A 25,528-nucleotide genomic window follows, 5' to 3' on the forward strand; every position below is an offset into this window, starting at 1 on the left:
TTCCACAGTTTTAGCCATAAAATCTCTGCCACAGACCATTGTTCCTGATTCAAGCGAAATATTTTTTCTGGACTACTCCTGGGGATCTTGGACTCAAGGCTTTGGTAATACCCTCTCGCCTAATAACAGAGTAAGAAATCCTGCCTCCCGCCTTCCCATAAAGGAAAATAATTCCCTCTCACGTGCCATGGCTAACTCATCCAATCATGCACTTGGAGAAGATCCTCAGGGACTTCACTCTTCAATTTAAAAATCTAAGAGAAATTAACTGCTCTTTAAGCGTTAAACATCCCATTTTTAAATCGGAAGATACGGAAATCAATTAACCTATCTTTTCTTACCTGTCTTCAATCAACTCTGCACCTAGAACATTCTTGTACTCATTCAAGTTTAGTCTCCGTTATCCAATTCAGTTCTACTTTTCTAGTTTGCATGAAGCAGAGGCAATGAGAATAATGGTTCCCTGTTTCAGTTTTGACGGTAAACATTTTCTTTTAATTCATTGGGAGAATGATAGGTAAGATTTTTTAAAATCAGTGATAGGGAAGAAGACTGACTCTATTTTAGCCCACAGGTATGTGCTTCCAACTTTAGCAATTACTTCATCCAGCCAAAGAAATCAGGTTATTCAGTCGCTTGCTTGAAAACTTAGGCTGGCTAAACAGTAGGCTTGCACACAACAGATACTTGTATGTTTTACATGCTCTTGATTGTGTAGGAACAATCAATAACACATAGATCTCACATAAAGGAATAATAAACATTTAAAAATAAACATTTATAGTTTTATTTTTTTTCATTAAGCTTGACCATCTAAATTAACAGCACTTATGCTCTCTTACCAAAATTACCTTAGAAGTTTTAAAAAATGTAAATGTCCTGTCTTTGAAGAAGTATGTTAACTGTAAAAACAAATTTCTAACATGCTCTATTTTATTGCAAAATGGGTGTATTCCATATTACATGTATATAATCAATAAAAATCTTTAAATAAAATATTTTAACACACATGCTTTGAAACAGCTGGGATCTGATAACATGTAAAGTCCCCAAAATAAAAATTATTTTTTATAAGTAGATAGTATTGTATCATAATTCAGCTACCTGTGCACACTCTGTAAAAGCCACCGCTAAAGGCACCTTACGTAAGCACAGGGGCTAGTGCGAGATTTTAGCACTGATTGTAGCATTGTGATTTATTTAATGTTCCTTTTTCTCTGTTGATTTTTACCAAAGCCTAGATGACTTACTCAGGTGTGGAGTGACCTTTGCTGCCAACATGGTGGTTGTGGACAAAGAGAGCACCATGAGTGCGGAGGAAGACTACATGGCAGATGCCAAAACCATCGTGAACGTGCAGACTCTCTTCAGGTAAGTGGCTGAATCATCCGACCCCGCCACTTGTTTCGTGCTAAACATTGGTAAAATATTTGACACTGACACTGTGTGAGGAATGAACATGAGACACACTGACTTTATGTTCATTTATTTATTCATTTTTTTTTCCACAAAATAAATGCTTACGGAGCATGTCATGTGTGAGTGGCGCTGCATAAAGTTAATTTTTTAACACCAGGTCAGTAATGCTCCTCATAAAATAAGTTGAATGCTATATCTGCTGTCTCAGGTAGTTTAACAGTAACAAAACTCTTGAAGCTTCTGTGTTCTGGCAGTCATGAGTTATGACAAGCAGCCCATGTTCTCATATTGGTACTATGCCTAGCAATGACCAAATATTTGTGTTTACATAATGGATAGCTAGAACTGAAGGACTGCACAGCTGTGAACAGGTAATTTACCCATGTTAGGGGCAAAATTGTGGCATCATTTTTACTATTTTCCTGTATTTTGTTAATTAAATGTGCCCATTGAATTTGATTCATTGGATTTGATTTAATGGGGATGTGAATCCCCATTATGGTTGTCTTTGGGTAAGAGTAAACAGTCCCGACCAGAGAAAGGTGCATGCTGTAAGTGAGGTCAGTCTCATCTGTCAGTGAAGACATCTGTGTTGCTTGGAAGGATTCTAAATTCGTCTGAATATTTAAATATCAAAAAGATCTTTTTGTTTCAGTTGTATGAGTTTTGCAGAAGCCTAAAGAAAGTATCTATGTTACCGAATTACAGAGGTAAATGAAACCACCTCAATTGTCTCATCGTCCATGTTCACTCCACTTTCATACTTTCATATTGTAGCAAAGCATATCTTGAGGTTAATTATTTTTCTTTCTAGTTTGAGTTCAAAATTCAAAGGGGAGACCCTAGATGTGTGCCCCAGTCAAGTTGCCTATTTTTGGTGAATTACTTTGGTAAATTCCTTAGGTAAATTATTTTTCTTCTCTGCATCTCAGTGTCGTAATCACAATATTATTAAAGATTTAGAAATACAAAATGCCTTGCTTAGCACATGCCTAGTCGTTTTTAATTTCTTAATAAATACTAGCTATTAATGTAACTAGCAGTATAATTACCACTTTCATGTGGCAGAGTGCAAAAGCCGTAGACGTTGGACTGTACAGCAGCAAACTTTGTCTGGCGTAGCCTTTACCCTACAGCAGGCGTCCCCAGACTTTTTACACAGGGCGCCAGTTCACTGTCCCTCAGACCGTCGGAGGGCCGCCACATACTGTGCTCCTCTCACTGACCACCAGTGAAAGAGGTGCCCCTTCCTGAAGTGCGACGGGGGGCCGGTTAAATGGCCTCAGGGGGCCGCGTGCGGCCGGAGGGCCGTAGTTTGGGGACGCCTGCCCTAGAGGCTCCAGCAGACACTTTTGTGGCCTTCCTAACCTCATTAGGATTCAGTTTTTCTCATCTATAAAATGCTGCAGAAAACAACCCACCTTGCAGTGTTAATGTAAAGATTAGAGACTGGTTATTTAAAGAACCTGTCTTAGCACCTGGAAAGTGTATCCTGCATTTGCATAAGAACCTCTTGTTCCAGAAGAAGAAATAAACACTTTAAAGTTATTATAATGCGGCAGTTCACTTAGAATGTACTTAACTAGGTAACTAGTGAGCTGTATTAAACAGTACATTTTCAAAAGACAGTATATAGAACTTGTTTAAAATATTACAAATACATAAGGAATTTTTTTTTTCTCTAGAGAATATAAAAGGAAATTACAGGGTAGACTATTAATTCAAGGATGACATTTATAGCGAGTGAATAGGGTAAAAATCATGTGATTCCATGCTTTTTTTTTTTTTTTATTTCATGCTTGGCAAAAGCTGATTACATAAAAGGAGAGGATCCTAGGTCTTTTTAATTAAACATGCTATTTAAACTTTCAATTTGGGCCGGGCGCGGTGGCTCAAGCCTGTAATCCCAGCACTTTGGGAGGCCGAGGCGGGTGGATCACAAGGTCGAGAGATCGAGACCAACCTGATCAACATGGTGAAACCCCGTCTCTACTAAAAATTCAAAAAATTAGCTGGGCATGGTGGCGCGTGCCTGTAATCCCAGCTACTCAGGAGGCTGAGGCAGGAGAATTGCCTGAACCCAGGAGGCGGAGGTTGCGGTGAGCCGAGATCGCGCCATTGCACTCCAGCCTGGGTAACAAGAGCGAAACTCCGTCTCAAATAAATAAATAAATAAATAAACTTTCAATTTACCATGAGTTTTATTTCTATTATGGTGACACTTACTTTTATTATATATTCTCTGGATGAATTATTTTTCTTCAAAGATAATAATAAATCCCCATCTTACTGAGAGGTTTGAAGGCTGTAATTAGTCCTTTAAAACTACTCACCAGAGTAATTATGGACAGATACACACATGACAGCTAACTGTGCAAAGGCTAAGCTTCTCTGAGTGCCTAGCTGAAGATGTGATTACCACTTGGTGAATGAATGAATGGATGGATGGATGGATGGATGGATGGATGGATGAATTAATAACTTTAGATACCTTAACTATTAGGCTTATCTGTCTTCAGTATATTTTTAAAGTTAATATAGTTTTTATGTAGAATGAATAGTTTGAAGCAGAATTTTTCAAAAGAACTGTTAAAAACCCAAATAGCAAAGAAATTACCTGTGTTCTTTCCTTTCTTAAACCCTATCATGATATTACTATTATTTCTCCAAGTATGTAACAGTATTTTTTTGGGAAACAAAATTCATGAAACTTTATTTGCGTTGTATGTTAAGCTTATAATCTACGTGTGCTAAGCTAGGCTAGTTTTATATGATAAAAAAGACAGGCATTTATGGGTTTCTATGATACAAGAATATCACTTACACAGATAAATGAACAAAATCACACAGACTTGGGAGTTGCATTTTATAGAAAGAGTCAATTATCATCCTCCAGATGACTCTTCTGCATTCCTTGAAGATTTTAGTTCCTGATTTACTATTACTCTTGCCAATCCTGATTCTATCATAATTATTGATGATTTCAACACTCTTACATAGACGATCCATTGAATATCTGACCTTCACCACCCATTCTCACGGTCATAGTCGAAATCTTGGCCTATGAATAATTTTACACTTCACATTCTCAGTTTACAGCTTTCAACACTCTAGGTAGTGCTACTCATTTTTTAACTAATTTCTTCTCATATCCTCAACTCTTAATAATCATTTGACCACATTGGAACCTGTCATCCACGGATCCTACCACCTTTTTACTTACCCAAGTCACCTGAGGGCGTTTCCCCTTCCTAACCCAGGTTCAAGTCTGTGATCAGTCGTGATCATCACTGCTGCACTGAAACCCTCCTGGATAATTGCGGATTATCTACTACACAGAACACTGATCTCAACTCTCTCCCTTCTCTCACTCCCTCCTACTCACAGCTGTGTCTCCTTTGAGGTTCTCTACCCACCACCATGCATGAAATTCCTTAGAGGCAGGTGCCAGCGTGCCAGAGGTGGGATCCAGTTCCCCTCATCAGTGAGCATCAGACAACTAGAAATCCAATCACAATAGCTGGATATCAGACTATTTAGGATGAAAGCTTTGGGCCCCATCCCTAAGAGAACTAAATTCTTAGACATTAATTATGCATGAGTGAATAGTATCTTTAAAATATTTTAGCTAATCCTTATATCTTAAAGAACACCGTTAGTATTCTCAATCAAGAGTCAATTCGTAAGGGCTGATTAGTAAGGCCTATGACACTGATAGAAGTACAGATAACGGAAGTAATGCTGTGTCAACTTTCAGATTACAGACCAAAGTGGGCCACTTAGGTGATGACCTAGAATGCTAGCTGCACCTGGTGTTTAACTTAAACCAGTGCGTGCACCTATCACATTGTTTATTTTGAAGTGTTTAGAAAAGTAAATTACAGACATCATGAGAGTCCTAGAATGACCTAGACAGGGCTTTTTTAAAAAAAAAAAAACATAGGTTTTTTTTGGTAAGTTCTGGGATACAGGTGCAGGATGTGCAGGCTTGTTATATAGGTATACACGTGTAGACAGGACTCTTATTTATCACTTACGTCACGATGAGTTTTTTTGTTTGTTTGTTTTTTGGGAGAGGGGGCGCTCTTAGTAGGCCTTTATAGCAGCAAATTTCCTCTGGGGTGATTTCCTGGAAGAATAGTGTATCTCCGCTCCTCTGCTCAGAAAAATCCCCTTGAATCCTAAGCAGTTGGCTCAGCACCTCCCCAGACACCATTTCTGCATATCAAAGACAATAAGGAGAAAAGATCTTTTCCAGGTTATATCCTGTTAGACCTTGTAGTATCTCTCTCTCTCTCTCTCCCCCTCTCTCTTTTTATTTACACATCTAAGAGAAGACACTCAAGTAAGCCATCCCAGTACAAAGATGTGCTAAAAAGTGAAAGAAAACCAAGTCCTCAATTTTAAATTTAATTTCTCCTTCTAAAGATTTACATAACAAGGCTGGGCATGGTGGGTCACGCCTGTAATTCCAGCCCTTTGGGAGGCCTAGGCAGGCAGATCATGAGGTCAAGAGTTGGAGACCATCCTGGCCAACCTGGTGAAAACCCCTCTCTACTAAAAGTACAAAAAATTAGCTGTGTGGTGGTGCATGCCTGTAATCCCGGCTACTGGGAGGGAGGCTGAGGCAGGAGAATCACTTGAACTCGGGAGGCAGAGGTTGCAGTGAGCCAAGATGGCATCACTGCACTCCAGCCTGGCAACAGAGTGAGACTCTATCTCAAAACAAACAAAAAAACTAACAAAAAAAGATTTACATAACAAGAAAATCATTACAATTGGAAAAAAATTGCATGTTTTCATATTTTTATGAACAAGTACTAATACGTAAACTAAGTTTAAACCCTCAAATTAAAATGTGCTTTGGACTAAAAACAACCACAGTAAAATAGCTATGTCAGATTGATCTATAAAAATATCCTACTTGGTGGCTGTTCGGCATGTCACTGGCATCTATCATTTTCACTGAGAAAGAAATTAACATTTAGAGAAATTTAGTGGCCCGTCCTAGCCCATCTAGAAAAAAATGGCAGATTCAGGCTTACCTACCCATTGTTCAGAAGTTAACTGTGTGCTCCAGGGGTTGTTAACTTAGAGATTTTAATGAGTCTGTTGTTTCACGGACAGTCAGTGCAGAATTTATGTGTAGTACATTATCTTCAGGCTTCCTGAAAACAACTTTGTCCTTTCTCTTCTGTGTCTTGAATCTTTCCACTTCTGTTGGGTTATTTTCCTTGGCATTCAGATTGTGTCTTCTCTTCTCCTTTCTCAGTGTTTTTACTTTCAGTTTTTGTGGAGGCAGGCTCTCACCATGTTTTCCAGGCTGGTCTTGAACTCCCGGGCTCAAGTGATTTACCTCACCTGCCTCAGCCTCCCAGTGTACGGGGATTACAAGCATGAGCTGCTGCACCTGGCTCCCTTTGAGCTTTTTTTTTTTTCTTTTTTTCTTTTTTGAGGTGGAATTTTGTTCTTGTCCAGGCTGGAGTTCAATGGTGCAATCTCAACTCAACCACAACCTCCGCCTCCTGGGTCCAAGTGATTCTCCTGCCTCAGCCTCTCAAGTAGCTGGGACTACAGGCATGCACCACCACGCCCAGCTAATTTTGTATTTTTAGTAGAGACAAGATATCTCCATGTTGGTAAGGCTGGTCTCAAACTCCCAACCTCAGGTGATCCGCCTGCCTCAGCCTCCCAAAGTGCTGGGATTATAGGCATGAGCCACCGTGCCTGGCCCTCCCTTTGAGCTTTTTGCACATGATCATCATATCGACCTTTCTGGAACTTAATTTGTCCTCCTGCACACGGAAGCATGCCATTGTGGTTCTCCTCCTGACTGTTGCTTTGCTTACTCTACAGGCTTTGGTGAACTCACTTATTCATGTCCTTACACCTTGCTGCAGGTTATTCTATGTTAAGTTCTTCCTCTCAAGTTCATACTTAATGTGTTAGGCATATGCTGGTAGAGAGTCCCCTCTCCTCCCCTCCCCTCTCCTCCCCACTTTTTCTTCAGTCAAGAAAAACGAGAAAACTTTCTCTAGGAGTTGGGAGACAAAAGTCTGTCTGAAGAGCACACAGAATAATGTTTAGTGCAGAATGGGTGCAGAATTTGTATGGTGAAAGTCCAGGAGTGACCTAGTTGAGAAGTTCCCCTTGATTGATTTTGTTTTAATACAGAGATTTTTGGTTGCTGTTTTTGCTTCTCTCTAAACTTTAGCTGAACATACTTCTAAGATGAAGGACATCATCAATGGAAACACTGAAACAAGTCATGTATTTGTCATCTGTTTGGAAAAGAGCAAATCCTGCATTAAGTCTGTCACAGGACAGGATGACTTCTGTGGCCATGCCCGCAATTTGTCAATGTCTCATGCGTGGCCCCTAGGTTTATGGAGCATCTACTAAGTGTCAGGACTATACAGGTTGCTGTGGCTGCAGTGATGAACAAGGTGAAATAGCTGGGGGCCTTAGAATGCTAATCATCTAGCAGGGAAGGTATTAAGCCAGTCATTTAAAATGTTCACTACAGAATTATAACTGTGGCAATTGTTGGGGGAAATATGTAGAATTGTATATATAACAGGAATATTTGCTCTAGTCTCTTGCGTCAGGGAATGTCTTCCTGAGGAATTGATAATCTTTCTTTTTTTTTTTTTTGGGACGGAGTTTCGCTCTTGTTACCCAGGCTGGAGTGCCATGGCGCGATCTCGGCTCACCGCAACCTCCGCCTCCTGGGTTCAGGCAATTCTCCTGCCTCAGCCTCCGGAGTAGCTGGGATTACAGGCACGCGCCACCACGCCCAGCTAATTTTTTGCACCTTTAGTAGAGACGGGGTTTCACCATGTTGACCAGGATGGTCTCGATCTCTTGACCTCGTGATCCACCCGCCTCGGCCTCCCAAAGTGCTGGGATTACAGGCTTGAGCCACCGCGCCCGGCGGAATTGATAATCTTTTACCTGAAAAGTGGAGAGAGACTAAATGGGCCAAAGGATGGGTAGAGCACTGCATATAGGGGCAACACATACGAAGCTCTGAGATCCTGATAGTGACCAGCCAAGGACTTAGAGCAGAGCAAGGGGAAGACTGGTGTGAGGAGGCTGGAATGGAATTCAGAAGCCTTATTTTCATGGCTTCGTAAAGTATGTGCATAGGTTGGTTTGAATTTTAGGAATAACAGGTGACAACTGAAGGACAGAGAAAATTTAAAAGGTAACTGTGGGTACAATGTGGAGAATCGTTTCAGGAAGCGAAAGAGTGGGTGTGAGCAGACCAGTTAAGAGACTTGTGCATTGCCAGGATGGTAAGAGCATAGAGGGGCAAGTTTTGTTTATTTGTTTTGTTTTTTTTTTTAAGAAAATATTGACTTTAGATTGGCACGAGTAGGCATAATTTTACTAAGGAAATAACACGTACATGCATATGAAAAATGACACATTTCAAAATAATATAGCCATAAATATAAGTAAATAATTTAAAATACTCAACACTGACACATGCAAGGGTGATACCTTTATATAGTGAAAACTGCTTTTAATGTTTAGATTGGCTACGGTTTTCATGGATAAGATTTTTGAAAGCAGAAGAGTCCTGATATTTATCATACTGTCATTTATTACTAACTCAGACTTCCTGAAGTATTTTAAAATTATTTATGAAAGATTACATACATTTATATTTGTTTTAGTGTTAATAGTCAATTGCAGTCCAAAAATCCCAATTAGTGTTTTATGTGTATCTGAATGTGTTGGTATACCTATATATTTATATAACCCCTCTTATTTAAAAACATTATTTCCAGTACCATGGCAAATCAGAAATTATAGTGTGACATGTAGCTCACTAAGTAATTTTGATTAAAGTATCATAAACATTTTCCAGATTGTATATTTATGTTTGTGTGTTTTGCTTTATGATACAAATACAGCTAGTTTCAGAGTTCCCCCAGTAGCCTGTGAAATAGAATATATGGTATGTTTTTCATCTTAATATTGGTTAGTAAAAATATTCGTTGAATAAATTAATGCCAGCAGAGAACTCTTCCATGGATATCTTACATATCTAGACAATTATATTTACATCACTGAGTCAGAACAGAAAATACTTGTAAAAAGTTTTAAATAGAACAAACTATATATGTTTTTTAATTCAAGTATTGCTCTATTATGTTTTTAGTGCCCAGGGAAAGGAGACTTATTATGTCATTTTAATTCTAAAATGTACGATGTGCAAAATATATTTAGCTCATTTTAAGACCCAGAAATCTATTTACAGTATTAGTGTTTCAAAGGAACCTAAATAAATCTATTAGACAACCAAATTTGTAAATATCACATGTTATAACTGAATACAAGTCATAGTCTATGGATATAAAGGGCATTAGCATCCAGTGTTTCATTATATAAATATGAGTTCTAGATTTTTCACTAGGTGGCAGGCTTAGCTAATACATTCAGTTTGTCAGTTCAAAATAACATAAATGTTATAGGTTAATTTATGTAGAACAGAAATGGTGGCACATCACAAAAAATATGTTGTCGTATTTAATTTCAACCCCAGAAGTCACTCAAATACAATGATTGGGTCATCCTATCATGTTTTCACTTACTCTTGTTAAGACCCCAAATATTTCTAGCTACATACATGTATATACTTCTATTTGATAAAATGTGTTATAAAAGGATGATATACAGAACAATCTAAGTAACCAAGAACTTTATTCAAAGTGAGAATACTGATTTGTATTAAAGATAAAACCATATATATATATATTTGAGACTGAGTCTCACTCTGGTGCCCAGGCTGGAGTGCGATCTTGGCTCACTGCAACCTCTGCCTCTCGGGTTCAAGCAATTCTCCTGCCTCAGCCTCCCTAGTAGCTGGGATTACAGGTGTGTGCCACCACGCCTGGCAAATTTTTTTATTTTTAGTAGAGTTGGGTTTTCACATGTTGGTCAGGCTGGTCTTGAACTCCTGATCTCGTGATCCACCAGCTTGGCTTCCCGAAGTGCTGGGATTAAAGGCATGAGTCACTGTGCCTGGGCAAAAACTATGTTTTTAAGGGAAATAAAAATGTTCCAAAAGTTAAACACAATTTTCATTAGTTTGTAGCTACATTTTCCTCATCAGTTTCATCTCTGGCCTTATATCTATCTCAACACTGTCATAAATGTTCTTCATAAGCAATCCATTCACTAGTGTCTTAATGCTACTTAATCTAAGAGTGTTCAGTCAGCCACAATTTATGACCCCTAGAAAAATACATATGTCCTTATAATTTGTGAATTTTTATTGTTTCATTTATTATATTATACTGTTTAAAGTCGGGAATCTTACTTGATGTGTTTATCTATCTCCTGGAGACCAGAACTTTCTAATAGTAAAAACTTGAAAATTATTTGTTAAGGCTAAGTGGAAGTAATTTATAAAATATTATTTTTAAAAGAGGGACTTTTTAATATATGAAATAGCAATCTGTTGCTGCATATTGTTAATAATTTATTTTATTTGGATCATCTGTGTTTCCTTACGTTGCTCTGCCTTCCTCTTTATTATAATGGTGAGGGGAAGCTTCAGAACTAACGCTGTGGTGCAACCCAGGCTCTACCACCTGCTAGAATGTTAACCTTGAACATATTTTGTCTCTTTGTGCCTCAGTTTCCTCATCTTTAATAATTGGAGGTGAATCATAGAATAGTTTTCTGCAGTTTGAAGAGGTAATGTGACCCTCTTGATTTCTAATATGAATTGGAAACTATTGAGATCCGAAGAAGTCAGGCAGCTAGAGATAAAAATCTTAGGCTGGAGGATGTGACTTTGGTAGAGGCCAGAGTGGGCTTTTCAGATTCACCCTTGAGAACCGTGGTCAAGAGCCATACTGGACAATCACAAGGCTTGCCCTGCAGGGCTTACCCCTCCTCACGGCTTGGCACAGACCGCTACACATCCAAAGATACTGAGAAGACAGAGTAAGGTTGGTGCCGCACGCCCTCAGCTTTTCCTAGGGAAGGTGAGGGGACAGATGGAAACACAAAATGAGAGGGCTTCTGCCTGATGTGAAGATTACATGAGTTAACACACAGACAACTCTTGGAATAGTGATTTATAATTATTGTTGATGAACCTGTGTTATCCACCAAAGAGAAAAAAAAATGCAAAAAACGAGGAGGAGAAACTTAGATCAGTTAATTTTTCTTTTTAAAGTTCAGTGCATGTATATGGGATTTATGGTCAGCATGAGTCTATAAGGCTTTGTGTTCGTTGATTCATTTTTGTCCTGTTTTTCATTTTATTTTTTATTTCCACAGATGATTGAATTTTGTCTGTGACAACCGTATTATGAATATCTTTAGTGACATTGTTATTTTAAAATATTTCTTAAATAAATACTTTGAAACTCCCAGATGGTATGAAATTCGGCAGTTGGTGGCATTTCTCAGGCCCACCAGATGGAGTGTGCCAGCCCAAAAGTCAATTGACATTTTTTTCCATCAGGCCACTTTTCTAATTTTTAAAGAGTTTTTGAGAAAATAACTTATTTATTGAATATACTATCATGTGTGACTTTTGAGTGAGAATAGAGCTGCTAAAAGAAAATCATGTGAAATATTGATAATACAGTGTTTCTCCATAAGCTAATCTATTTAAATTCAGTACCCTCTTCATCAAGATTTCATCTCAAATGCACAAACACTAATTGAGAAATTGTTTACTTTAACAAAGATTTACAATTAAAGAAATATAAGGTCGTAGGCACTGAGAGGGAAACCTTGCCTTTCTAGATGTTGTGTTCTACTGGGAAAGCTAAGGCATGAATAAAACCAACCAGAATGGTGTAGAGGCCAACAGCTATTATAATCAATAAATCAAATAGTGGGGAGCCACGGTGCAGAGGATTATTCTGGCTTTTAAAAAATTGTAAGTTTCATCTTGATTGGATTTGAGAGCCACTTTAAATATTGGTTGTGAATTCATAATAGAGAGATTCAGGAGAAAATTAAACAGAAAAGAGATGGCATTTCAGGTATAAGTGACATGAGAAAAAGAAAAAAGCTAAGAAAATAGTAATAACATTACAACTAAAAGACAGTACCTTCTGTGTGTAGCCACTAGCTTCATGCTTTACTACATCCTTTCTCTGCAGAATCTGTTATTGAGGGTTTCTGTAGTGAATTTAAGGTCACAGAATTATTAAGAAAGTTATCAGTTGCACAAATAAAATTACGGTATTTTTAACATTGAAAGTCAGCAAAAGAAATTGTATTCTGGTTGTTGCTTTGCTGATACTATTTCAATAACAATTATTCAAATTTACCTAAATCAAGAACTATGATAGTATTTATTCTCAAAATAGAGATTGAGCCATATAATACTGACTATATTTCTTACTTTTATTGAAAGATTTTACAGAATACCCAGTAATGTCCTAGCTCTCAAAGGCCTTAACTAGGCAAGGCCCAGTTAGTCCATTTGGGCTAATGGCTAGGAGGATGTCTAAGTTTCACTGATAACTCTGGAAAAAAAACAAAAACAAAAACAAAAAAACCCACAACTCTTCTTAAGAATGTGTTAGTGTCTTAACTGGAATGGTAACTAAAGCTCAATGCAAACAAACCCGAGAGGCAGGTGATGAGAGAAGCCTGGGCTGAAGGCCAAGGAAGGCCCTGCAGGCAGGAGGGAAGGCCTGCACATCAGTAGGAGGGAGCAGTCCTGACACATCATCCATCAGCCCTCCTTCCAGAGTTAGACCTGAGGAAAGGTAACAACTCATCTGTAGTGCTGGGGTTCAGGGACAGGGCTCCCATTTAAAAAGTAGCATGTACCGCATCAGGCACTTGGGCACATGGAAGTAACTGCACCCACTTGACCGAATGAGCATAAATTGAGAGCAGCAGGAGCTGATTTGTTCCTGAGCCCCACAAACAGGCTGTTTATATTCTGCATATTTGCAGTCAGTCCGGTCCCTGAGTTCTAGGTATGGATTCAACCTAGTGATTGGAATTTTAAGTGGTCATAGCTTAGTTTAAAGACATATCATACATATGGAAAACAAGGCTGATTATCACAGAAGTGGGTGCCACAGACAATACCAAAATATTTAAACAAGTCAAGCAATCCAGGGATGCATAGATATCAGGTAAGGATCAGACCATCAACAACAGCAAAAATAGAAAGCATTTATTGTGGTATCATCCTGCACCTTTTCTCTGGGGAAGGAAATCTTGTGTGAGCCTGTATGTATGTGTGCACGTTTTGGTATATATTTGAGGGATTGTCAGATGGGAAGAAAGGTCATGTGAAGCCATGGGCCCTGTGAAAAATTCTCAGGATACTTCTGGAGAACACTATCGCTGCTTTAGCTTGACCCCAGTTCATTACACTGAAATTTTGTATAAATCATTTCCTCACCTCAGAAGTTTGTTGTAGCAAGATCTGACATTTAAAAACTGCATACTATGAGAATGAAAGCCATAGGATGTGAAAGAGCTCACATAATACACAAGAAGCTCATCATGTGAAATTTTTGCCAATCAGCATATTTATCTTTATAAATCTGTTTCAATGCCATCCGTAAAGTAACCTTGTAACTTCTTAAATCAGCTTTATGAGTTCTCTTCTATGCTATCCCATAATTGTAAAGAGAAAATGTCTAATAAAAGCCAAATTACTCAATTTATTTTTCGTATTATGTTAAAATGTCTGTTAAAATATTCTTGAGGAAATGATGTTTCATTTTTTCCTGCATTGTACAGAAGATTTTATGTGGCATTGTCTGCTGTTGTAATTGGATATAGTTTTATGCCTAAGGCTAGGAATTACTCACTCATAAATATGTTGTTATATAAAAAAATACCATATTGGATTGTTAGTGAAATGCAATTGTTCTTTTGAAATGTAGGTTGTTTTCCAGTCTCAGTATTATCACAGAGCTTACTCACCCAGCCAACATGAGATTCATGCAATTCAGAGCCAAAGACTGTTATTCTCTTGCTCTTTCAAAACTGGAAAAGGTAAGACCCCACATTATCAAGTAAATTAGATTTAACCATCTTTATTCAAAAAATAATTATGTAAATATGTAAATAGAAATCCCATGAGACAATAAAAATAAAATGCTATTTTGAATTCATATTTGGGAGATGAAATTCTAGTTTATAATTATTTAAAAATGTGAAATTGATAGATTTGAACAATTTATATCACAGGTAAATATGATGGAGATATTTTGTTCTATTATTATTAAGTATATATTGAAAACATGATTCATGAAATAATCAAATGCAATAGAAATATCTATACTCGCTTATAATGTCAATTATACTGATAATATTACAAGTAATTTGCTGTGTCATGAAATCTGTCTTTACATAGGGCTTTGCAGTTTCCAAAAATCCTTAAGGTCTTAGAAAACTATAGACTTTGTTGAAAGTTGGCTTCCCACATATCACCAGCCTGAGGTAAAGCTAAGTTTATCACTTACCTCGGTAAGGGAAACTGCCTCGATAGAGCTTTGGTAAGGTCTCAGAGGGAGGAAAACTACGCCAAAGTTGACTGAGATTTGGAATTTAATTGAATGATGATATTTCAAAACAGGGACTTGATTGGGATTGGAAAGAGATTGGATAATGCTAATAGAGACAATAGAATTCCAAAGTGATACTATATTGTCAGAAAGATTTGGTTTCCGTTTTCAGTATGTAGGCTTAGTGCAGATGTACATGGTTTTTGTACTCAGCTTTTACTTACTACCAAATAGTAGTGTACTGGCAGAATTCGATGTGAAAGAAAAATAAAAGACCCAATCTTATACACGTAAAACATGTTGACCTGGGTGTGGTGCTTCATGCCTGTCATCAGAAGGACATGGGAGATTGAGACAGGAGGATCCCTTGAGCCTAGGAGTTGGAGACCGCAGTGAGCTGTGATCATGTCAGTGCACTCCAGCCTGGGCGGCAGAGTGAGATACCGTCTCTAAAATCGATAAATAAGGAAAATGTTAAATCTAGGCTCTTTTCGTTTCTTATAACAATATAGGAGGTAGAGAAAATGATGCCTTATATTTTCTGATTAGGTATTTCTTTTGGTTACCAATGATGACCAGCCAGATGCTGTCCTAATTCCTGGGGAATATATTGTTGAGTAAGATTAGGTCTGTACCCTCATCTATTGGTTTCTCCAAAGCTAGTCACACACGGAAAGTTTATAGCGCCTTACCCTGCTTTTTCATGGCCACAGGGAAATTGTTGTTGTGCAGTGCTTCCAGGTTGTGGAAACTGAGTTTCAGACTAGATAGATAATTCTTCCAAGATTATATGGCTACCAGTTCAATTCAGTAAGGGAAACGTAAGGCCATTGACTTTCAGGACAGAAAATTACCACTATGCCACATCACTTCAACAACATAAAAAAAGATGGCAAGCAGGGCTAAATTGATTCAGACTCAAAAGCAACCCAAATAATCAGAAATCCATCAGGAATCCGTGCTGGCATGGAGTAGGACAGTCACCTCATGGTGAAGAAGCCAGGCTCTGCAGTCAGATTGGTGCAATTCGCCATTGCTTTTTAGGACTGAAAACTGGATAAATTATTTCATAGCCTTGGGATTCTTATGTGGAAAATAGTGGTAGAAGCTATTTTAAATAGTAGGGTCATTATAAAGATTATAGTACCTAATCTATGCAAACTCTTAGCCCTGCATTTGACATATAATTAGTATTCAAATAACTGGTACTAAAAACATAATTACACATTTTATGTTTGCTGATATTGTCACTAATAAACATTTCATTCTGTGTATTCAAGTTATTGACGAGTCAGTTGATGTAGCAAGGTCATAACTGTAGAAGGTTTTTCAGTATTTGTGAGCATTTGTGTTGACGTGGTTGTGTGCTTATTGCATTAGAGAAAAAGAAGAAAAATAAGAGGTATATATGCCAATTACATACATCTCTTTATCCAAAGAAAAAAATAAAAACATATTTGCAGCAAATAAGAAGGTACAATTTAGAACCAGGTATCTAGGCTCAACTCCCGAAGAGAGAGAGACAAGTTGTCTTCCTTGTTATTCACATTTCAGAAAGGTAGCCCGAAGGCCCGCAGGAAAGACATTCCTGGAATGCAAAACTGGCTAGAGGTTTATTCAGGTTTTCAGAGATTTGCATCCATTTCAGTGACAGAGAAAGGATTTTCAAGTTTTTGACAGCGAAAGGATTTGCAATTACAGGTTTTCTAAAGACAGTGCTCCAAGGAAAAGGGAAGGGACTTTTGTCATCAGGGTAATTTTTTTTTTGAAGATTGTATTTGGCTTTACATCTTTTAGATATTTTTCCCAAGAAGAAAAAAGAAACTCAGTACACCAACATTTTCCCAAATTATTCATGGACAGAAAGGCTGGAGGAGGTAGAATTGAAATCAATAGTTTGAATGTTGAAAGCGGTGGAAAATTCTTTGATCCACTTGTTACCATATTATGTTAAAGTTAGGGTTTTAGAAACTTAAAAATTTAAAAACAGAAACGTTGTAGACTTTTATACTCTTGTGGGTTGAGTTATGTACTCCGTCATGCCCCATCCAAAAAAAAAAGGTGTGTTGGGTCCTAACCATTAGACGTACGGTCTTTGGAGAGGTAGTTAACTTCAAAGGAGACCGTAGGGTGATTTCTAGTTTGTGGCTCACTATTTAGAGACAGAGACAGACACACCTTAAAGGAAGGCAATGTGAAGGAAAACAGAAGATAGTCCCCTATTAGCCAAGGAGAAAGGCCTGGAACAGACCCTTCATTTATAGTCCTCAGGAGGAACCAACCTTGACAACATCTGTATTTCAGACATCCAGCCTCCACAAGTATAACACAATACATTTGTGATGTTTATGATACCCAGTCAATAGTACTTTGTTATGGCAACTCTATCAAACTAATAATGTGCCATGAATAATATGGTAACTCTTCAAATCAAGGATGTTTTAAAATCATTAATGTTTACTGATATGACAGCTAACATAGTATTTAATTATCTTTCCAATTTGTCTTCTGGGTGCAAGGAGATTTTTAGGATTAGAAAACTGATCTCTATTTCCAATATTTAAATAATCAGTAACATTTTCTGTAGTTACTGTTGGCTGTGACATACATGGATTTTTATTCTTCCAAACATAATTATGAATATTGTTTCCATCTATCTGTAAGTAGATGCCCTTCCACCCTCACAAGTGAGACCTTCACCTTTAGAAACACAATTGAGATTTTAAATCATGGCTTGACATGGTGGCTCACGCCTATAATCTCAGCACTTTGGGAGGCTGAGGTCAGTGGATCACTTGAGGTCAGGAATTCAAGACCAGCATGACCAGCATGGTGAAACCCCATCTCTGCTAATAATACAAAAACTAGCTGGGCGTGGTGGCACACACCTGTAATCCCAGCTACTTAGGAGCCTGAGGCATGAGCATTGCTTGGACCTGGGAGGCAGGCGGTGTAGTGAGCCGTGATCACACCATTGCATTCCAGCCTGGGCGACAGATAGAGACTCTGTCTCAAGGAAAATATAGATAGATAAATAAATAAATAAATAAAATCAGAAATAAACACCAGCTTGGCTGCTTACATACTTTTTTTGCTACTCAGTGGTCTTCAGTCATGTTTAACAAGTGATAGGATTTATAGGGATAGGTGTGTAATGTTAAACTATGTTATTTTCAATTGCTTTATTTTTGTGATGATTAACTTTTGATGTTTTCCTTGTAGACCTTGCATTCTAATAAATATTAATATATGATTTCCATTGGTATCAGAAATAATAGTCTTCACAGATTTTCTGAAAGTACCTATTTAGTGAAGAATATCCACTATAGGGGATGTAGGGGTGGAGATAAAATTTTCCCTTTGCCCTTTGAAGGTTTGCTGAAACTCACAGAAGGCAAATTAAGAGGAGAAATGGCATGCACATTTATTAGTATGCCTGTGGGAGAGCCACCAAATGATTGCCCCACCGTGCAAAGGGGTTCACATGGTTTCATACTTTCTTCCTAGAGCAAAGGGAGATGGGAAGTATGAGTGATTTTGGGAGGACACATTACATGATCTTCAGGGGAATTCAGTGGACTTGAAGAACATATGATATGGCTTGGGACGACATCTGTTGGGCCCACAGAGCAGACAAGGGTTTCTGACAAAAGTCTGCTCGGATGTGTTGACAGACTTCAGTCTTGTTCCCTGTGATGGGAGTTCAGTTAATGAAAACTCAAGGAAGTGACCAGAAGTAATTGTTTTCTTTGGCAGGTCCAGACTTTAGGCTAATAAGGGAACTTCAGAGAACACCTTCATCCTGAGCTTTGGGAGAGAAAGGATTGAGAGGAGGTTGTAGGGAGGTGGGGAGTCAGAGAGATCTCGAGAGGCTTCTTCTGTTCAGCGTGTCAAGGCACTATATTTTTGGGTATTATTTCTGAACTCCAATAGGGAGAAAAAAATTCTCACCCATTGCAGAGGCCCCTATAACAAAAGACAGTTTAACAAGAGAAAAAAATAAGAAATTTATTGAATGTAATTTTACGTGACATATGTCTTCAGAAATAAAGACTCAGAGAAACAGAGAAATCTGTGTATTTATATGCTTAGGAGTGGAAGCTGTATAGAGTTATGATTGGCCAAAGGGGGTATCATGGTAATAAATTAGAGAGGTGACTTAGCAAGGACTGGTTTTTCAAATTCCTCTTGGCGTCTCTTTGTCTTAAGGCATGAGGACTTTGTCCTCTGCTTAGAACAGGAAGAACCCCTCTGGAATCAGGATCTTAGGTCCTACTTGCAATGTAAGGTCAGCTAAGATTTGTGGCCGGCTTCAGGGAAGAAGGGGTAAGAGAAGGTTAGAGTGTCCTTTCTGCTGCTGCTGTCTCCTCACCTGTCAAGTTGACATATTTTGGAGTGGCATGTCCTGAATTCTATCATCACAACACTGTCTTTCAATGACAGATGAAAAGAGCTAAAAAGGTGGAAGGACAACTAGTTCATACGTGAACAATGTTGTGAAGTTCATTGATTATTCCTTGCTATCTTGAGAAACTCCCTTTTCTACTGTTTTCTGTGGCCTCTGTCTTTCCACCCAAGCTTCTTCCTAAGCCATCGTTACCTATGTCACTTGAGAAATGCACACTCCTTGCAGCCTGTGTAATTTTTGTAGCCTGCTACTTGCTTACGTAAGTTTGGGGAGGTTTGAAGATTTTTATGCTTATGAAAGCTTGCAAAGATTAAACGTTTTTCAGACTATAACGCTGATTTCTCTGAAAAAGTTGATAAACTTTTTGTACCCTTACCCCCATTCAGTTTTATGCCCAGGCATATACCCAAAGTTTCTTCTGAAACATAGGTTACAAATTCTTCATTTCTTTGCTTTCACAACCAATGCATTTCTCTGATTTTTATAGAAATACCTTCCAGTTATTGAGACACAGATTTGTGTTGAACTTTCTTTTATGTTTGTTTTGTTTTTAGAGACGGAGTTTGTCTCCTGTTGCCCAGGCTGGACCGCAATGGCGTGATCTCAGCTCACTGCAACCTGCACCTCCTGGGTGCAAGGGATTTTTCTGCCTCAGCCTCCCAAGTAGGTGGGACTACAGGTGTGCGCCACCACACCCAGCTATTTTTTGTATTTTTAGTAGAGATGGGGTTTCACCATGTTGACCAGGCCGGTCTTGAACTCCTGACCTCAGGTGATCCACTCGCCTCAGCCCCCAGAGTGCTGGGATTACAGACGTGAGCCACCACGCCGGCCGAACTTTGTTGTTTAAAGTCTTTTTATTTATTTTTTTTTCATTCAGATTTGTCTCCTATTCTGTCGAAATCCAGAAGCTGACACTTTAAAAATCTGGCAGATTCTTAATCCCAGTTTCCTATTTCCTTTCATCTCTGCTTGAAACTAATTGCCTTAGCTTCTGTCTTTCAAGTAATGTTCAATTAAATGCAGCAAGGAACAGTAGACATATGCCAGCAGAAAATTTATGAACGTTTTCATGAGCCGGCACTGGGAGTGGCCCTTTCATTGGAATGGACTGCCTGGAACTTAATCACATAGCCACACTTCACTTGAGAGAGCTTGGGAAATGTAGTCTGATTATATGCCTAAGGAAGAATAGGGCAGTGGAGTTTTGTGAAGAGTCAGTATTCTCCATTAGGTACAATACGTCACACTTAATTTCTTCAAATTTGAACACTCTATCAAAACACTCTATGAAACCTAAATATCATGCTTTGCTTTTTATATTTTTAAATTGACATACTATAGTTGTACATATTTTGGGATATTTTAACACAGGCATACAATGTATAATGATTAAATGAGAGTAACTAGGATATTCTTCACTTTAAACATTTGTTTTTTCTTTGTGTTGGGAACATTACAATCAGTCTCTTCCTGTTATTTTGAAATACACTATAAATTCTTATGAACTGTAATTTCTTTACTGTTGACTACTGGAATCTACTCCTTATATCTAACTGTGTCTTTTGTACCCATTGACCAGCTTCTCTTCATTCCCTTTTCCTCCATTTCTTCCGCAGTTTTTGGTAACCACCGTTCTACTCTCCATCTCCGTGAAATCGACTCTTTAAAAAATCTTCCACATGAGTGAACACATGAGATAGTTGTCTTTCTGTGCCTGGCTTATTTTTCTTAACATAATAACCATTATGTTAAGAGAAACCATCCATGTTGCTGCAAATAACATGATTTCATTATTTTTACAGATACATACTATTCTGTTGTGCATACGTATCACCTTTTCCTTAGCCAGTCGTCTGTTAATGAACACGTAGGTTAATTCCCCGTCTTGGCTGTTCTGAATGATGCTCTTATGAACATGGGAGTGCAGATACCTCTTTGAAATACTTTCTTTTGGATGTGTACCCAGCTGTGAGAGTGCTGGGTCATGGGACAGTTCTGCCAGTTTTTTCGAGAGTGTTCATGTTACTGTCCATAATTGCTGTACTACTGCATTCTTAGAACCAGCAGTTACAAGCGCTCTCGTTTCTCTGCATCCTTGCTATCATTTGTTGCTTTTTGTCTTTTTCATCTTTTGATAATAGCCATTCCAACGGGAGTTAGATGATGTCTCATTGCAGCCTTGATTTCCGTTTCCCTCATGGTTAGTAATGTTGCATATTTTGTTGTTTTGGGGAGAAATGAGCGGGTTACTTTGGGTCCTGCCATCTTGGTGACAGCACTTTCCTTTCCATCTGACCTTTCTTTGATTCTTGTCCCCTCTTTTGGCTGATATTGTCATCATTATTCTTGTCCTGAATATTCCTATCACCACTAGTTTTCTCACTGTTGTTGTTCATGTTTGAAGGTCAGTGACCCTCATCCCAACAACGTAGGCGTAACAGGTATTGGAAACACAGTAGAAGAGCTGAATAGAGATGGAACAGGTGAGGAGCAAAGGGAATGGAAAAGAAGAAAACAATAATAGAAAAAAGGGAAAGTTCTGTCTCATTTTCTTCCAAAGGGTTCTTTTCTCTTGCTTTGATGTACTTACAAAGCCTTTTATTCATGTGTGTATCTGTGCACAGTTTGCTTCAAGACTGCTTTCTTTAAAATTGCTTTTGAGTGGTCACCATTCCCAAATGGTGATCATAATCACACTATACAATCATACGATAATTACCCTCTGATGTAAGAAGCAAGGTAATGAAAATGTGAGATGACTAGGTGGTATAACAAAAACAAATACTTGGTCTTTGTCCCTGGTTTCTGGCTGAGACCTTCAAAACTCCTTGTAATTTTCTGTGTGATAAGAGTATGTTTTGTAATTCATACCCTTCAACCATACCACAGATGCTATGTCAACGAAGGGACTTATGGAGGGGCACCTCTGTAAGCTGGTGGGCCACCAGAAAAAGAAAACTCTGATTAAAAAGTGGAAACTTTTAGCCTTTACCCTCAACTCTAGGGAGGAGAAAGGGACTTGGAGGTGAGGGGGCTTCATCACATGGCTCTTGATTTAACTAATCATACCTGCATAATGAAGCCTCAATAAAAACTCTGATAAATGAGGCTTGGACTGCTTCCTGGTTGGTGAACATGTTGACGTCCTGGGAGAATGGGGCACCTCAACATCATAGTCACAGAAGTTCCGGTGCTTGGGGGACCACTTAAGACTTTCCCCCACACACCTTTTCAGCTGCTGTTCATTCAGAATAGCATTGTAATCATATGTGTAGTGCTTTTGTTGTTCTGTGAGTTATTTTAGCTAATTATTGAATCTGAGGGTTTATGGGAGCCCCGAATGTGTAGCTGGCTGTGCAGGAATACAGTTGTCTTGAGGACACCTAGGATTTATGGCTGGTGTTTAAATTGGGCGCAGTCATCTGATGCTGAGCCCTTTAACGTCTTTGCCAACTCCAGGCAGTTGGTATCACCGTTGAACCCAATTGTTGGTCGGACACTTCATGCCAGAGAATTGGTGTCAGAATGCAAATAGTCATGTGTGTAAGTTATATATTACCGTTTTAGTCACTGGTGGAACAAAATGATAAGAATTTCTACCAGTGATTGGAGATATCTTCTGGGAGAAATATGGTTAAAAAATGTCATTTTTTCAATATATTTTCACTATGGAATAGCAAGAAGGCAAAATTTACACATTCTCAATTTAAACTCAAGTGAATAAATGTTTACTGAGCACACACTATGAGCCAAATGAATGCTAGGCATTACAAAATTAAACCACATAGATTTTATAATTTGATGAGTGACACGTATATGAAAACAAACGAAAGCACATTGTCTTACTAATCTTTTCTGTCCAGACAAATTAAGCTACTTTGTATTCATGATCCAGGTTCTGGAACAGCTGAGTGGGAGTTTGGTACTACCTGCCAACTCTGAATTTGATTCATTAAGAAAGATTCTTATCCTGTTTTTAAGAAAATATTTACCTTGTTTCTGTATTCATCCAAAAAGATTTTGAAAAGAATACTAATTAGTTTCTGTTTCTTTAAATGAGGAAAAACATTGCCCAATCTATTCTAGAAAAGTTATAAATACAATTTATATGGATAACAATTTTTAATGTGGAAATTTGTGTATTTTTTTAAAAATAAAAAAATTAGTATTTATTTTGCAGTGCAAAGGTGACAAACTAAAACATAAAAAGGCTGTTATGGCTTAACGTTTTTGTGGCAGATAAATACACAGTATTGAAAAATGGAAAGGCATGGCTTCATCTCTGATCTGCAGAGTTAAAAAGAAAAATCTCTTCATTTTCCTTCTTCATGGGATACGCTGTTCAGGCAATCTGAATTAATAAAGACTTGCGCTTTCATATGGAAACAAGATCAAGTATACTACTTAGGTTTTCACATTCACAGTATATAAGAAAATACACGTGGAAGGAAAAGTAAAGGGTTAACTTAAAAAAGATTCATTCACAGGAGTACATGCAATAGAGGAAAACAACAGAAAAGCTAAACAAATGAAGAGGATCCAAACCAATTTTCCCTCTGTAGCTTTTAACTTGCACCCTGTATGCATCTATCTAGGGCACACAGGGCCACCACCGTGTGCCGTAACACAGTGTGGGTACCCTGCATGACATCAGTTAACTTAAACATATCTTTAAGATCATGCTTTGAACAAAGAAGAGGAAGCTTAGAAGGCAGTATGTTGAGTGGGAATAAACACTGAAATACAGCAATCATTTTTTAACTTCTACAGTGTCTTTATGAGCCAACTAACATTCGTGCGGCCTGCATTTAAAGTCCCTTATTAAGATTTTATTTTTATTAATATAGATATGTAAAGTACTCTAGTTTACACCTAGGCTTTGAAATATCTTTTTGGGATCTCTTAGGACTAAGATTGGTATCGTATTGTGTGTAACCTGCACCATCTGGAAAGCTGATGCACCTCTGCAAAATCTTCACCTCTGCACTGTCAGTGTGATGTGCTTTCTGCATAGTTACAGACTACTAACAATTTTATCAAAACTTCTAAAATTTAAATTACATAGTAACAATTGTAAGTGAATTTATTTTAAATATCTTTCTCCTTATTATAACCTATAGAGGAGTTACCTGAGCGATTCTGTGTGAATGCTGTCATTATATTTAGCTTGAACTGACTGGATACAGGCTCAGAAAAGGTTCAGATAATTAGTTTATTATTTACTGTGCATAGATTTCTCCACAAGATATAGAACTTTTAGTTTCTGTAGTTAAAGTTCTTCCAAAGTTCTTTCAGTAATATATTAGGAATCTAAAATTATAGTCTCCACATACTTATTCATATTTGTAATATATTCATTTTCATAATCATACTATCAGATTATTTGATATGAACATTTTAAAATTGCTGTTAACTCTTCTTGAAAAAAGTGCAGTCTCTGGTATCTCTGACTTACTTCATTTTTTGTAATTTCTATAACCATATTTTATTATTTATGTAATATTTTTAAACTTAATTCTTGTTGCTTCAAACGGTCATCATTCATAAAACTAAACTTAGGATAGTTTTTCTTTAATAAATCAAACAGATAATAGTATATTTACATATTTCATTCTTGACTTTGAAAATGATTTTGATCTGTGGGACCGCATTAGTGAATGAAATTCATCATGTGCTCATGTGATTATAACAATTCATCGTGCTCATGTGATCATGACTGATGTAAGCAGTATTTTAGAAGTATAACATATGGAACAGATTTGGTGTATCAAAACAGCAAAATAGTCTAGACTCAACAACGAGTCATTCATCTGCACTCCTGTTCAAAGTCATGATATAATTTAGGTTGACAGCCCTCCATGTCATAAAACTTACACAGAAAAATTATGCATTCTTTGTTATCTTCTAAGGACTCAGATATTTAAATATTATCTGTAAATTTATAGCCTTCCTAACTTTAATCTCTTGAATGATGGTTTTTATGCTCAGTAAAAATACTTTTTTTTTTTTTGGCCTTACTCAAAACGTAGTTTTTACACTGACGCTGCAGTTAAAAGGAGTGGAATATCCTCCTTAATTCTTATATGAAGACTATATTCTAACCTTTTCTGTTCCAAAATTTCACCCAGTGGGGATTGCCAAATAGAGTGGTTCTAATTCTCCATCTCGTTTCTTGCATTTT

General features: G+C 37.7%; 1 protein-coding gene across 8 annotated transcripts in view; it reads left to right on the forward strand.

Moving 5' to 3' along the window:
* The window catches only part of KCNT2 (potassium sodium-activated channel subfamily T member 2), a 436,518-nt gene that overhangs the window by 343,888 nt on the left and 67,102 nt on the right, over positions 1-25,528 (forward strand). For all 8 annotated transcript variants that reach the window (XM_074389701.1, XM_074389699.1, XM_074389705.1 and 5 more), the window contains 2 exons: positions 1,237-1,371; positions 14,313-14,424. In XM_074389701.1, coding sequence (XP_074245802.1) covers positions 1,237-1,371; positions 14,313-14,424 — 247 coding nt within the window. The remainder of the gene's footprint in view (positions 1-1,236; positions 1,372-14,312; positions 14,425-25,528) is intronic.

Source organism: Saimiri boliviensis, chromosome 19 (genome assembly GCF_048565385.1).
Source record: "Saimiri boliviensis isolate mSaiBol1 chromosome 19, mSaiBol1.pri, whole genome shotgun sequence".
Lineage (NCBI taxonomy): Eukaryota > Metazoa > Chordata > Mammalia > Primates > Cebidae > Saimiri > Saimiri boliviensis.